The sequence below is a fragment of the Diorhabda carinulata genome, chromosome 6 (genome assembly GCF_026250575.1).
Source record: "Diorhabda carinulata isolate Delta chromosome 6, icDioCari1.1, whole genome shotgun sequence".
Lineage (NCBI taxonomy): Eukaryota > Metazoa > Arthropoda > Insecta > Coleoptera > Chrysomelidae > Diorhabda > Diorhabda carinulata.
The window spans coordinates 22,355,522-22,369,180 of record NC_079465.1 but is presented as its reverse complement, the minus strand read 5'-3'; the positions used below and the strand labels follow the sequence as shown (position 1 = coordinate 22,369,180).

General features: G+C 31.0%; 2 protein-coding genes across 9 annotated transcripts; one reads left to right on the top strand and one right to left on the bottom strand.

Moving 5' to 3' along the window:
• Positions 1-778: 778 nt before the first annotated feature.
• On the top strand, positions 779-8,430 carry LOC130894819 (transcriptional adapter 2B). 5 transcript variants are annotated; one of them, XM_057801820.1, is made up of 11 exons: positions 782-867; positions 924-982; positions 1,041-1,138; positions 1,202-1,403; positions 1,463-1,680; positions 1,742-1,971; positions 2,031-2,253; positions 4,028-4,071; positions 4,338-4,515; positions 5,602-5,664; positions 8,035-8,430. In XM_057801820.1, exons 2-11 carry the CDS (start codon positions 976-978, stop codon positions 8,161-8,163), a joined length of 1,392 nt encoding a protein of 463 aa, XP_057657803.1. In that variant the 5' UTR covers positions 782-867; positions 924-975; the 3' UTR covers positions 8,164-8,430. The 5 variants fall into 5 exon arrangements, 2 of the variants coding, with proteins under 2 accessions (XP_057657802.1, XP_057657803.1); XM_057801819.1 differs by having other exon boundaries at positions 779-982; XR_009059398.1 differs by lacking the exon at positions 8,035-8,430 and having other exon boundaries at positions 798-982; positions 4,033-4,071; positions 5,602-5,665.
• On the bottom strand, positions 8,370-13,658 carry LOC130894817 (putative malate dehydrogenase 1B). 4 transcript variants are annotated; one of them, XM_057801815.1, is made up of 7 exons: positions 13,424-13,658; positions 12,734-12,937; positions 12,143-12,465; positions 10,839-11,195; positions 8,977-9,097; positions 8,795-8,924; positions 8,370-8,743 (listed from the first exon to the last, which is right to left on the bottom strand). In XM_057801815.1, exons 2-7 carry the CDS (start codon positions 12,860-12,862, stop codon positions 8,445-8,447), a joined length of 1,359 nt encoding a protein of 452 aa, XP_057657798.1. In that variant the 5' UTR covers positions 12,863-12,937; positions 13,424-13,658; the 3' UTR covers positions 8,370-8,444. The 4 variants fall into 4 exon arrangements, with proteins under 4 accessions (XP_057657798.1, XP_057657800.1, XP_057657797.1 ...); XM_057801817.1 differs by having other exon boundaries at positions 12,143-12,590; positions 13,424-13,541; XM_057801814.1 differs by lacking the exon at positions 13,424-13,658 and adding an exon at positions 12,990-13,235.
• Between the last annotated feature and the right edge of the window lies 1 nt (position 13,659).

Genomic DNA, 13,659 nt, shown 5'->3' with positions numbered 1-13,659 from the left:
TATACCATGACGTCAAAGTTTCAGGGGGTGAGAACGGCAAAGGAGTAGAATAACAAATTTTGTTATTATTTGCGAGTAGAGGGAGATAGAGAGTTGTAAACCGATGCTCTTTATCTTCCAATAGTACAATTCCACTTACATATCCTTATCTCTATTTTTAATATTAACTCTATTTGTTAGCATCAATTTATAAGGTGAATAAAGTGTGGGTAGCTTCTCAAGTTTAGAAGAAAAAATTTGAAATGAGCACAAAAAAATCAAGTAAAACAATATACATAGTTAATATTAAATATGGAAACTAATTGAAATGCATTCTAATTGATAGAGTGAGAAAAAATATCGGTATATGTACCACTTTTGATCTCTCTCTCACTATTCTGATTAGTTCGCTATGACAGCTTCGAGTAGTGGGAATGGCAAAGAAGATTAATGGCGAGTAAAGAGAGATGGCGAGTGGTATACCGATGCTTTTTCTCCCTTTCAATAGTATTCCACTTACATGCAGCTCTTTCTATCTTCAACATTAACTCTATGGCGATATATCAACTCAAAATATTGTTAATCTGACCAAGTAGAGTTCTTGACTTTGAAGTACGTTCTATCGTATACTATGGGATGTTTGTTACTAGATTCAAATTTTTATCAAAATCAATATATTACGCTCGTTAAATTAGTTTTTATACTGATTTTATTAAAACTAACTAAATTATAAGTATTTTATTATTTGGAATCACAATTGCATTGCAGAACGTACTTTACGTTGGTATCATTGATTGTCACTGTCAAACTATGTTAAACGTCAAATAATAAGAAAGTTAAATATATATAAAATGGTGGAAGTAATTATGGATTTGCTATAATTTAGAAGTAAAAAAATGCAAATATTCGAAAATTGCGAATAATACGTAATTTTTTTATTGTAGAATCTGCATTTTTCCGTATCAAAAAATACTCAAACAATAAAAATAATTAACGATGACTGGTAAGTTGACGTTTTTATAAACTGATGCATGATGCCATTTTGACGTTTATAATTTCAGATTTGTTTGCGAAGGTTAACTGCACTTACTGTCAAGAAGAAATAAACACTGTTAGAGTGAAATGTTGTGTTTGTGTCGATTTTGATATATGTCTTCAGGTAGATATTATTTATTACAAAAATAATTCCATTTAAATTTCGAATGTCGTAACTTCTTTTCAGTGTTTCTCTGTCGGAGCTGAAATAGGACCCCATAGAAATGATCACGCATATAAGTTTGTCGATCATTGTGCCGCTAGTATATTCGGTGGAAAAGGAGCATGGACGGGAAAGGAATATTTACAACTATTAGATGCCGTGGAATTATATGGATTCGGTAATTGGGAATTAATTAGCGAACACGTCGAAACTAGAAGCCCGGAAGGTAAATATTTCGTGTTTTTTTCTTATAATTACTTTCAGTCAAATATATTTCCTATTCAGAGGTTAAAGAAGAATACATAGCGCGATATCTCGACGGAAATATTGGAAAAGCTACTTTAGCCAGTGTTACTGCTAATAAACCAGCTTTGATTGATCACGTAACAGAAGATGATGGACCTTTGTCACCTAGCGTGACTGCCAAATTACCTCCGTTAGATGTTACTTTAGAAGAAGCTAGGTTATTGGGATATAAACCACATAGGGATGATTATGAAAGGGTAAACGAATCATTTTTTTTTTTTTTGAAAAATTCATAGTCTTAAAATGAATTTTGTACAGGAGTATAACATGGAGGCGGAACAATTGGTGTGTAAACTTGTATTAGATCCCGAACAAGACACTGAAATGGAGATAGTATTGAAATTGGCCATTATAGATATGTACGTAAGGAGATTGCGAGAAAGGGCGAGAAGGAAAAGAATCGTAAGAGATTATCAATTAGTGGCCAAATATTTCGCTAATATGCGAAAGGATCCGACAAAAATGCCGCAACTTACTAAAGAACAGAGGTAAACTATCAAAAAATATATATACGAATGATTATTTTTAGTTTGATTGTTATTTTTAGGGAGTTGAGGGATAGATTTCGCGTTTTTTCTCAATTCCTGTCATCGGGGGAACACGAAAGACTCATCGCGAGCTTGGAGAGAGAAAAAGAACTTCGACATCGATTATCTGAACTAATTAAATATCGCAGTCTTGGTCTCACCACTCAGGACGAAATTATTCATTATGAACAACACGCGGCACACGAGAGGCAACAACAGTTGAGGCAGAGTAATAACAAATCTGTAAGTTTTTGGTAAATTTGATTTATAGGGGAAATAATGGGGTATGTAGTATTTGCTATAAGAAATGTATCAAACAATTAATTTTGTTGTTTGAGTGGATTATTTAGAATTTTGTTAGTGTCTCAAGTTATTTGAGATCATTTGAAATTTGCTACTGAACGATTTTAATATTATAGAGGCCCATGGAGTCAACAACAAAATAAATATGAGAAATTGTCCATGTTTTTCGAAGAAACTACCCTGAAATTTAATTATGTCAACCTAATAAGTATTTTGAAATACTTTGAGGCTTTTTTGAAATTTTGGGCTGATATAGTAGGTAATTGCCTGTAGATGTCATCTAAATAGCCTTTTAGGCAATACTCTTGAAATTTTTCACCCAAAGTTTGTTACAATAGGTAAAATTGTCTATAGGTGTCATTGAAATAACTCTTTATGACAGAATTTTTGATTTTTTTGACTGTTCTTTGATTATAATAGGTAATTAGCTATAGTCGCCATTGAATTAGCTATTTTGGCTTAAATTTTGTTATAATAGGTAATTGGTTATAGGCTTCATTAAAATAACCTTATGGACATAAATTTCCTTTTTTTTCGTCTAATCAAGTTGCTGTTATACATAATTGTATATAGATGTCATCGAAATAGCTTTTTAGGCCTAAATTTTGAATATTTTTGGCCAAAAGTTTGCTATAATAGGTAATTGGCTAAAAGTTTCATTAAAATAACCTTTTTGGCCTAAATTTTGAATTTTTCCAACTAATCAATTTGCTGTAATAGATAATTGGCTATAGATGTTATTGAAATAGCTTTTTAGTCCTGAATTTTGGATATTTTTGGCCAAAAGTTTGCTGTAATAGATAATTGGCAAAGATGCCATTTAAATACGTTTCTAAGTCAAAATTTTGGATTATCTTGGCCAAAAGTTTACTACAATTGGTGATTGCCTATAGCAGTCATTGAAATAACTTTCCAGGTCTATATAGTCTATAGATGTCATCAAAATAACTTTTTAGGTCTAATTTTTGAATTTCTACTGTCAAAAATCTACTGCAATAAGTTATTGATTATAGTCGTCATCAAAATAGCTGACTACTAAATTTTTAATGTTAAATTTGGCCCCGCACATTATGGGATTTCTTCTTATACTATAATTGTCAACTTTAACAAAACTATGTAACTATAAATGCTAATAACAATTTTATACTAAATTCAAAGTTCACTTTACTTTGAGACATCCCTTATTTTGATATTATGCATGTTTATTTGAGTTTAATAAAAAAAATTAGTCGTTTTGCAACAATATCGAGATATAAATGTTCCTAGTATTTTTTTATTTAATTTTTTGATGATACATTTTAGAATATTCAGTGACACACCCCGATATTTCCCCAAAAGCTCCTCAAGCTGTTCCCTAATAGATATAATCAATTCATTTGAATATTTTTAAAGTCAATTGATTATTTACCGTTTCCAAAACGAAATAATTATCAAAATCATTTTAATAATTACCTCAAACAGTTGAAATTTATCTCAATTGACTTTAATTACACTATCACACCTTCCGGATATATTCCGAATGTAACAGAAGCATTTTTATTATTAAACGAATATCGATACTCGTTAGTATGTAGAAAATGTTCTGATTCCATCAATTTTTGTCTCTAATTTTATTTCATGTCATCTCACGGTGTGTCTCATAAGCAGTCTAATCATACAAGAAACACTTCATATAATAACCGAAACAGATTGTATCAGTTTGCATTTCACTTAGGGCAGCAGTGGCTATGTAACGCGGGAGTACCACCACCAAAACGGGTAAGTACGTTTTTTATTTTAATCAATTTAACCCCTAAAACATCATCCGTAACATCCCTTTTTCAATTTTGTTTCCGGGGTAGTTGTTTTTGTCGTCTCCGGATAGTAAATCGAAAGTTGGTAGATAAAAGTGAATAAAATAGAAATTTGAGGTTGCTTCGTTAACAGAACTCGTTAGCGGAGTAAAAGAAATTTTTTTATATTCGAATTTATAAATATAAAAATTTTTACTACCGAAATTTTAATATGAATTTTTTTTAATGTAGAAAAAGCGGAGATCAAGACACAGGTTCCATAGAAAAAAAGTTCACGTGGGCACAAAACGACGCATGCGACACCAACAGTTACTCCTTCAACAACAACTCGAACTCGGTTAGCTCGTCTGATGTATCGACTTTACAACATTGTCCAATGGGCAATCTCTTATCGGAAAATGAAATTCATGTAAGTAATTACCACGAAAGTTTATTGGTGATTCGAATATCTCAGGAAATTAGGGGAATTCCAATTTCTACCAGTTTTCTTTTATACTAGAACTATTTCTTCTTCTCATGAAATCTGTACTTGTCTGTTTCCTTTAGATCTCTCATTAGGTGCTACCTGAGGAGTTAGTACTTTGTGAGGAAGTTTAGTTTTGTTTTGTTGAGATCAAATGAAAATGGAAGTTCTAGAAAATATTTTTTTTTCTCTATAAGGCTTTGGGGCAGCAATAGATGTGGTGCTTCATGTCTTTGAGTGACCGGAAACTTGGTCTAGATAATTTTTATTATTCTCATATATTTAATCATTTTTTTCCTTTTGTTTCTTGTCTGAAGTATTTTTTTTTTGATGATATTCAATAAGGAGACGTTGTGGAACTAGTTGATCCCTAATTTCTTTGTTATACTCACATAATCTGCACTCATCAGTATCCGTTGGATCTTATTTGGTTAGGAAGTTCAACTTGTGTTGGCACAGATGCAGTTTTCTCTTGCCCTTTTTATTTTTTGTCCATTTCTTCTTCAGTTTTTCATTCTTATTCTTGTTACTTCGTGCTTCAAACATTCTTTTCTTGCTACCTCTATTTTTTGTCCATTTCTTCTTCAGTTTTTCATTTTTATTCTTGTTACTTCATGCTTCAAACATTCTTTTCTTGCCCTCTTTATTTTTTGTCAATTTCTTCAGTTTTTCATTCTTGTTCTCTTTACTTCGAGCTTTAAACATTCTTTTCTTGCTCTCTTTATTGTTTGTCCTCTTCCTCTTCAGTTTTTCTTTCTTGTTCTTGTCCTTCGTGTATAAAATATTCTTCTCTTGTCATTTTTATTTTTATCGTCCAGCTTCTACTTAGTCTCCCTTTCTTGTTTTAGTAACTTTGTACTCCATTTATCCAGCTTTTTCTTCTTCTTACTTATAGTCTTCTCCTTTTATTTTTGTAACGTTGTGCTTCTTATATTTTTATTATTAATTGTTTTTCTTTTGGGATCTAATATTTGTTTAGAATTTGGATAGTGATTTTATAGATGAAATATTAACACAAATTCATTTTTTTAGCTTTGTGCCAGTTTAAATATTCGTCCCATTCATTATACTACAATGAAATCATTATTAATACAGGTAACTATTTTTTTTGTAGATAATCCTTACTAATGAAGCTCCTGGTATTGTACTATCGTTGTTACATCGTTTTTATTACACTAGAACACTAGAAAAGTGGAAAATCATTAAATTTCAATTATTTTTCTTTTGATTGTTTTTATGTAGAAAAAATTACATGAAGAAAAAAAAATTAGTGTTGGGGCTTTAAATGCTTTTCTACGTATTATTGTTGATGATTTTGATGAAATTAATCAGAAACGATGGTCTTATATGTTTTTTGTTAATTTTTAAGAAAAACTGTTCTTTCCTCATATTTTATCATGTTCAGTATTTTTTTATTGAGTTATAATCAATGTAATATAAATAAAAACATGTTGATAAATTTCTATGTTGAAGAAAAATTATTCCAGTTTTGCAGAGGAATCTTTCCTATATTGGGGCCAACTTTATATATCCCCATACCCACATGAATAATGTTGATTTTTTTGTAAAATTGATTTTTATATATGATTTTGTTTTAGAAAATACTCATTTTTGTGTTTATTGGTCAAAAAATAACATTTGGAGTCATAAAATCGAAATAAATTTTTTATTGTGCAAATTATCTTTCGAAAATCATGAAAAAATCGTTTTTTGCATATATTATTAACCTTTGAAAAATACCATTTAAGTCATAAAACCACATGGAATTTTTTACTGAACAAATTCTCTCGTTTTTTCATGAAATTTTTGAAAAATATTTGGAATAAGGTGATTTTTCGATTCTATAGAACAAAAGAATAATTTTTTTTATATAATTTTTTTCGAAATTTTTTTGCATGTATTAACCAAAAAAATGACATTTCGAACCAAAAAAATCATATAAAAATCTCCATGAAATTTTTCAAAAATTGTTAAAATCAGATGATTTTTCGATTTTATAGAACCAAAAAACAATGATTACGATGGTATTGGTTTTTTTGTTGTTTTTCTTGATTATTTTATATATAACCAAAAAGATCATATAAAAACCTTTACTGAGGAAATTCTAATATTTTTTTCATAAAATTTCTCAAAAATCATTGAAATTGAATGCTTTTTTATGATTTTCTTTGAAAATGTCTGTTTTTTGTGTATGTTAATCCAAAAAAATGACACATTTAGAACCTCAAAATCTTTACCAAGCAAATTCTCTTATGTTTTTCATGAATTCATGAATAGTTTTATGAAAATAAAATTAGTTATTTGGCTTTTTTATGATTAAGTATATATATATTAACAAAAAACCATATTTACAGAGCCACTTACAATAAAGTTTTCAAAAAATTATTAAAATCGAGTGATTTTTCGATTTTATATTGTCTAAAAACAGTTGTTACGTTGTTTTTAAGATTATTTTTCAAAAAGTTCGTTTTTTGTGTATATTTGAATGACAAAAAAATGACATTTCAAATAATAAAACCACATGAAACTTCTTATTAAACAAAGTCCAACATTTTTTTCATGAAGTTTTCCCAAAATCATTGAAATCAGGGGAATTTTCGATTTTATAGAGCCAAAAAAAACAACTATTAAAATGACATTCAGAACCAAAAAATCATTTAAAAATCGTTACTGAGCAAATTTCCATATTTTTTTTCAAGAAATTTTCCAAAAATTATTGAAATCACATGATTTTTCGATTTCATAGAGCCAAAAAACAATTTTGTATTGTTCTTGATGTTTTTTTTTGTATATTAACCAAAAAATTAACATTTAAAGTCATGAAACTATAATAAATTTTTTTCCCAAGCAAATTCTAATATTTTTTTTTTATGAAATTTTAAAAAATCATCGAAATTAGATGTGTTTTATGATTATTTTTCAAAATGTTTGTTTTCTATGGAATTTAACCAAAAAAATACCATTTAAAGTTATAAAATCATTTAAAAATCATTACTGAGCAAATTTCTATATTTTTTTTTCAAGAAATTTTTCAAAAATTATTGAAATCAGATGATTTTTCGATTTCATAGGGCCAAAAAACAATTTTGTATTGTTTTTCATGTTTTTTTTTGTATATTCACCAAAAAATTAACATTTAAAGTCATGAAATTATAAATATTTTGCAAAGCAAATTCCAATATTTTTTTTATAAAATTTTTCAAAAATCATCAAAATGAGACGTTTTTTTAATGAGTATTTTTCAAAATGTTTGTTTTCTATGGAATTTAACCAAAAAAAAAAAACATTTAAAATCTTTCGTGAACAATTTCTAATATTTTTTTCACGAAATTTTCCAAAAATAATTAAAATCAGATGCGATTCTACTGAATCAAATAAAGAATAATCACGATAGTTCAAAATCACCTGGCTTTTTTCATGACAATAATAAAAATTGTTTTATCATTTTTTATTTTATTTTTTCAGGACAACCTGCAATCTCCTGGTAAATACCGAAATGTATCGACGGACGCCGATTCTCTTGAAATTAGTACAAAAGACGTCATAACACGATATTTAATTTACAGCGGTTGGTTACCGAATGTGTCTTTTTGACATTCCGAAGACATCAAAGACATCGATGAAGATTACGATTAAATTTATTATTAAAAACAAAAAAAATCGATTCAGAAACCAAATTTTTCGATTTAAAAACCTTTTCCACGCAAATCGATTATCGATTAAATATTTTTAACACGTTAACCGCCCATTACCATCACCAATAACAATCGACTCATATTCGTTATAAATACGCACAAAGATGTTTTTTCAATCCTATTTAATGTTATTTGTTATTAAATAAATAAATATGTTTTTTTCGAACGAATCGCCTATTTTCAAAAAGTCCTATCGCTAGAATCGCTACGAGCGAATTGTTCCCCGTTGGTTTGCAAATTACTCAAATATTTTTCGTAAGCGTCGTATTCTTCTTCTGTTTCAAATAACTTCTTATGATCCAACACCTCCAATAATTTATATTGTTCCAATATACCGTGAATTTTGTTACAACAATATTTAATTTCGCTTTTCGTAACTTCGTTCATTAACGGAAAATTCCTAAACGGCGTCCATCTTCTTGTACGATCCATTTTGACGGGTTGAGAAAATACCACGCCTTTCGGTATACCGAATGATCCTAAAAACAAATTTTTTTATCTATAGAATCGTTTGGAGGGGGATATTTCACCGTCAGAACAAACTCCCAACGATATAATCTCGTCGCCGATTTCTTCGGTGGTCCACAATTTCAAAAGCGACGTTATCGCTCTCACTTTACTGAATATCGGCGGGCGACGTAATTTTATTTGTAATTCTTTCTGTAAAATACGTTTCCGTAAATAATATCAACGAAATGTTTCGATTATTTACCGCGAAATCTTCGGTTTCGTTCGTTATGTCGTTCGAAGTTTTTAGTAAATACGACATCATTCTAATTTCGGCGTGGGCTATTCCTAAAGGTAAAGTAGAACCTTTAGGAGACGTCAGACTCCTGAAAAGAAAAAAAATATGAAATTGTATCGTTAAATCGAATCGAAAGTGTAAATGTTTTAAATTTGAGGTTATGTTTACCCGAAACGCCGTTTTGTATATCGTTAGACAAATACACACGATTTACAATCGCGGTATTTTTAACTTGATATAAGAAGGGAATATACACACCAATATGGCGTATCCTTTTTGGAATTTTCATTCTGCGTTTTGGCGCCGGAAAATCGCCTCCATTACGCGTCGTAATTTTTTATATTTGATTGGTTTGTAATACTCGGCGGGTTTAGTTCCATCAGAATGGCGTAATTTTGGATAATTTTTTTATTTAAAGTTGATAATACTGAACAATTTGATTCCTGATAAAGTCACCGTGCTTTCTACTCGATTTTTTATAATTCAATGTTGTTTTACTTGAATTGTGCCGTTTGTTACCAACATATTTGATCAAAATGGCGTCATTTTGGGTAATTTCTTTAATTTAAAGTCTGTAATACTGGTCAAATTGATTCGGAGTTAATTAATCATACTTTCTACTCGATTTTTAATAGTTCAAGGTTGTTTTACTTGAATTGTGGGGTTTGGTACCAACATATTTGATCAAAATGTCGTCATTTTGAGTAATTTTTATAATTTAAGATTTGCCGAAGACTTCAATTTATGAATAAATTACCATGCTTTCTATCAAAATTTCAAAACTCGAAAGATTGATTCGTTCATTTGTAGTTGGGCGTCTAAATCCCATCAATATGGCGTCGTTTTTAGAAAATCATTCAAGATTTCGTCGACTCTTTTAATATTGGGCCCTGGCCCTGGAATCCTACCTCAACAAATCGTCGCTTTAGGTCATTTTTTAAATTCTCTGTTGGCGATTCGATTGTCAAAATTGTGTACTAAATTAACGCCGCTTCGAAATTTTCTATTGGTAGTACTGCGACAGGCAAAAATTTTCCACAAAATAGCGTCGCTTGTGGGAAATTTAAAAGTTTCTGTTGGTGGTACTCAGAACTTTTGGAAATCTACTTAAAAATGGCATCGTTTTTGATAAATTTATCCGTTTCCGAAATGGCGCCGCTTTCAGTAATTTTTTACTTTTCTATTGGTAATATTGCAATTGTCGAAAATTTGCCGCAAAATGGTATCGGTTTTGGTGAATTTATAAGTTTCCGTCTCTGGAATGACGCCGCTTCCAGTAATTTCATACTTTTCTGTTGCTAATACTGCGGCTGTCGAAAATCTTTGACAAAATGGCGCCGCTTCCAGTAATTTTTTACTTTTCTGTTGCTAATACTGCGCCTGTCAAGAATCTTGGGCAAAATGACGCCGCTTCCAGTAATTTTTTACTGCTGCAAAATGGCGTCTCTTCTAGAAAGTTTTGAGATTTTCTGCTCTTAAGCGCCAATAATTACACCCAAAAAAATCGTTCCTATAATGACATCGATTCTGCTAAATTTCCGTTGTAATACTGGGACGATTAATTTAGACATGGCGTCAATTCTTTTATATCGTTCGTTTCAATTTGAATTCGTACACCAAAAATCCTTTCCTAAATTTCGAAAAATTTTATAATTCCACCGAGAAAAAGTGAAAAAATTGCAAGATCAACATCACTTTTCAATCGTCGTCGTCCCAACTTTTCCTTTTATTTCGTCCTGCTATCACCACCCGATCTTCTACTTCCCTTTTTTTCCCTTCATTCATCTACTACCCGGCCAGAATTAACCAAATTAAAAATGGAAACTCACCTTTTGAATGGCATTCTCATATCGGCCTTATAAATAATATTCCTCACGTCTACGAAATGATTTGTACCGACGAATCCCCAAACTGCCGGAGCGCTAATTCTACTCACCGGCACCCCGGTTTTAGCCGAAACGCTTTTTATATACGGGAATCCCTTATCGGCCGTTATGGCGACGATATTTTTAAATTTTTTCGATCGACAAGCCACCGATAAACACGACGTTAAAAAACAAACCGGTCCGTTGTTCGCCATTATTATTTTAGTGCTACGTTTGTTGTGACTGTTGACAAATCCCGCCAATATGTCCATTCGGCAATAACAACGTCTCAAGAACATTTCTTCCGTTTCGACGTCATGTCTAAAAACATATCATCATCAATCATCTTACAAAACTTCCCCTGTATACAAAAAAAAAATGAAAATTTCCATAACCCACTGCCTTTTTGACATTGAAAATCATCATCGCCCTGTATATGTTACGTATACATCCCAATTCGACCAATCGCATCACGGAAACATACTAATGACTTTTTGACGTCGTTAACTTTTCCGATACACCCCGCACGTACGTCATAACACATTTTCGGCTTTATTCTTCCTTTATACTACGCCCTGTATACAAAAAAAATGAAAATTTCCATAACCAACAGCATTTTTGACATTGAAAATCATCATCGCCCTGTATATATTACGTATTCGACCAATCACATCACGGAAACACACTAACGACTTTTTGACATCCTTTATAACCTTCACGTAACGCCTTTTTGATATGGACCTCCCTTCAACCTACGCTGCTTAGAAAAAACATTTTGCATCTACTATACAGTGACGTCATTCATCTGGATGTCAACAATATTCTGACCTATATAATAACCATCTTCACACCAATCGAAAACTGTCTAAATCCACCCCAACGTGATTCTGAAATGACTGTAATCCATTCGAATCAGAATATTTTCAATTATTTTAACCAAACCCTTTCGGCCATTTTGACGTTATTCATATTCCTTTCCGCTGGGGTTCCCCTACCACTTTTCCTTAAGACGTAGAGCAGAGGGCGTTTAGCGAAATCTACCTCTTATTATTATATAAAAAAAATCGAAATTCAAAAATTTAATTATCCTCCCTGTATAACAGGCGGCCATTTTCTCTAGGAATCTCAAGTCAACATTTTCTCCTACTAATATGTTGTAATGAAGTCTCAAATTGACCATTCGTTATTGTTATGACGCCCCATCCGCTGCATCCACCAGATTCAGTCACCCGATTTTTCCGTATTTATAAAACACACTGTATACTTACCTAGAAAATTCTTCGATATTAATAACGATGTCTGCATCTTGCATTACTTGAGTTTTAGTTTCGCACACAAAGACCATGTCGTGTTTACCGAATATTTTACTTTCGTTTAAATAACTTGCGTACTGCTGCATAGTTTCGTATTTTTTACTATCGATATTTTGATAATAATCGAATAATTTGAATACCATGCCTTGAGATTTCCATAATTCTTTTATTTCGACCAATTCGTTTATCAAAAAGCAAGTTTGGGGATTCGAAGCCCCCAAAATCGTTATCACTTGTACGGCTCGTTTCCTAGCGGTTTCCGAATTTTCCAGAAAAAACTTTAATACGAACGGATCATAATAATAAAATAGTTTTACGTAGTCACACCCTGTATTCCGAAATATACACCATTTTATTGGACTATATACATCATATATCGACGCCATATAACATTACAATTTACCTAAAGGAACGTATTTCTGGTTATCAAGTTGGTTATATAGTTCTATGGTTATGACGTCATTACCATTGATCAGGGTAGTGATGTATATTTCGAACAACAACTACTTCGGTTACTCTATGGTCGATTCTGTCAAAATAACTTACTTTTAAATTATCCTCAGCGAGATACTCCAATTCCTGTTTTGAAATTAACGATTCTAAACCGTAATAACAATAAACGTGTTCCCAAAATTCGGCTAATCCACCAATTAGATATTTTTTTCCCCCCCACATGTTTATTTCTTTCCATATTAATGGGCTCTCGGTTATGTACCAAGTATTTTCTTTATTCAAATGTTCCAGATAAACCTGGAAGTAATTTTTTAGGTTTTTTGTCAAATATATTGATTATTTCACTTACTGCCCAATCTTTAGCTAATTTTTCGACTTTTTTGAAAACAAAATTTGGAAGTTTATCTGCCAAATATTGGGCTACATAAATAGCGTGTACAAAATTCGGACAATCGGGTTTACCGTTAATTACGAAGTAAGGCATTTTATGACGTTTCGCTATTAACGAAATATGACATTTAATTATATGTTCGAAAAATAACCCTGCACCATAAAGTGTACTTTGAGTACTCTTGGAGTGCTCGATTTAGAGCCAATGTCGGTTCACTCATACTTCACTAAAACCGCCTAAAATGGCGTCAAATTGAATAATTTTTTTAAATTGCTTGTAATACTGGGAAATTCGATTTTGGATAAAGCTCTTATGTATTTTTTGATAAATTATCTTGATTTTAAATCTATTTTGATAGAAAATTAATTTCAAAACTATATTTTCGAACTTACTATCCATAACTCGTTGATTTACTTTATCCTTCGTTTGGACGCCAAAACTCACCCCAATATGGCGTCGATTCTAGTAATTTTAAAATTTTCTGTTGGCGATTTTGAGAGGATTTAGTGGTTTCTACGTTTATTCATTTTTCACTATTTACTGCCCAATTTTCTAAATCTGCACCAAAAGGCGTTTGTTTTTATTTAGTCTCCACCAATTATGCGTTTTCCAAAAATTAGATTAAATA

Excerpts from the sequence above, each read along its gene's own strand:
- LOC130894819 (XM_057801819.1), top strand. Across the intron at positions 1,404-1,462 it reads CGAAACTAGAAGCCCGGAAG|AGGTTAAAGAAGAATACATA; the intron begins GTAAATATTTCG and ends TTTCCTATTCAG. Across the intron at positions 1,972-2,030 it reads CAACTTACTAAAGAACAGAG|GGAGTTGAGGGATAGATTTC; the intron begins GTAAACTATCAA and ends TGTTATTTTTAG.
- LOC130894817 (XM_057801814.1), bottom strand. The coding sequence starts at position 13,124 with ATGCCTTACTTCGTAATTAACGGTAAACCCGATTGTCCGAATTTTGTA. Across the intron at positions 12,938-12,989 it reads AATTAGCTAAAGATTGGGCA|GTTTATCTGGAACATTTGAA; the intron begins GTAAGTGAAATA and ends AATTACTTCCAG. Across the intron at positions 8,744-8,794 it reads GTTGGGAGTTTGTTCTGACG|GATCATTCGGTATACCGAAA; the intron begins GTGAAATATCCC and ends ATTTGTTTTTAG.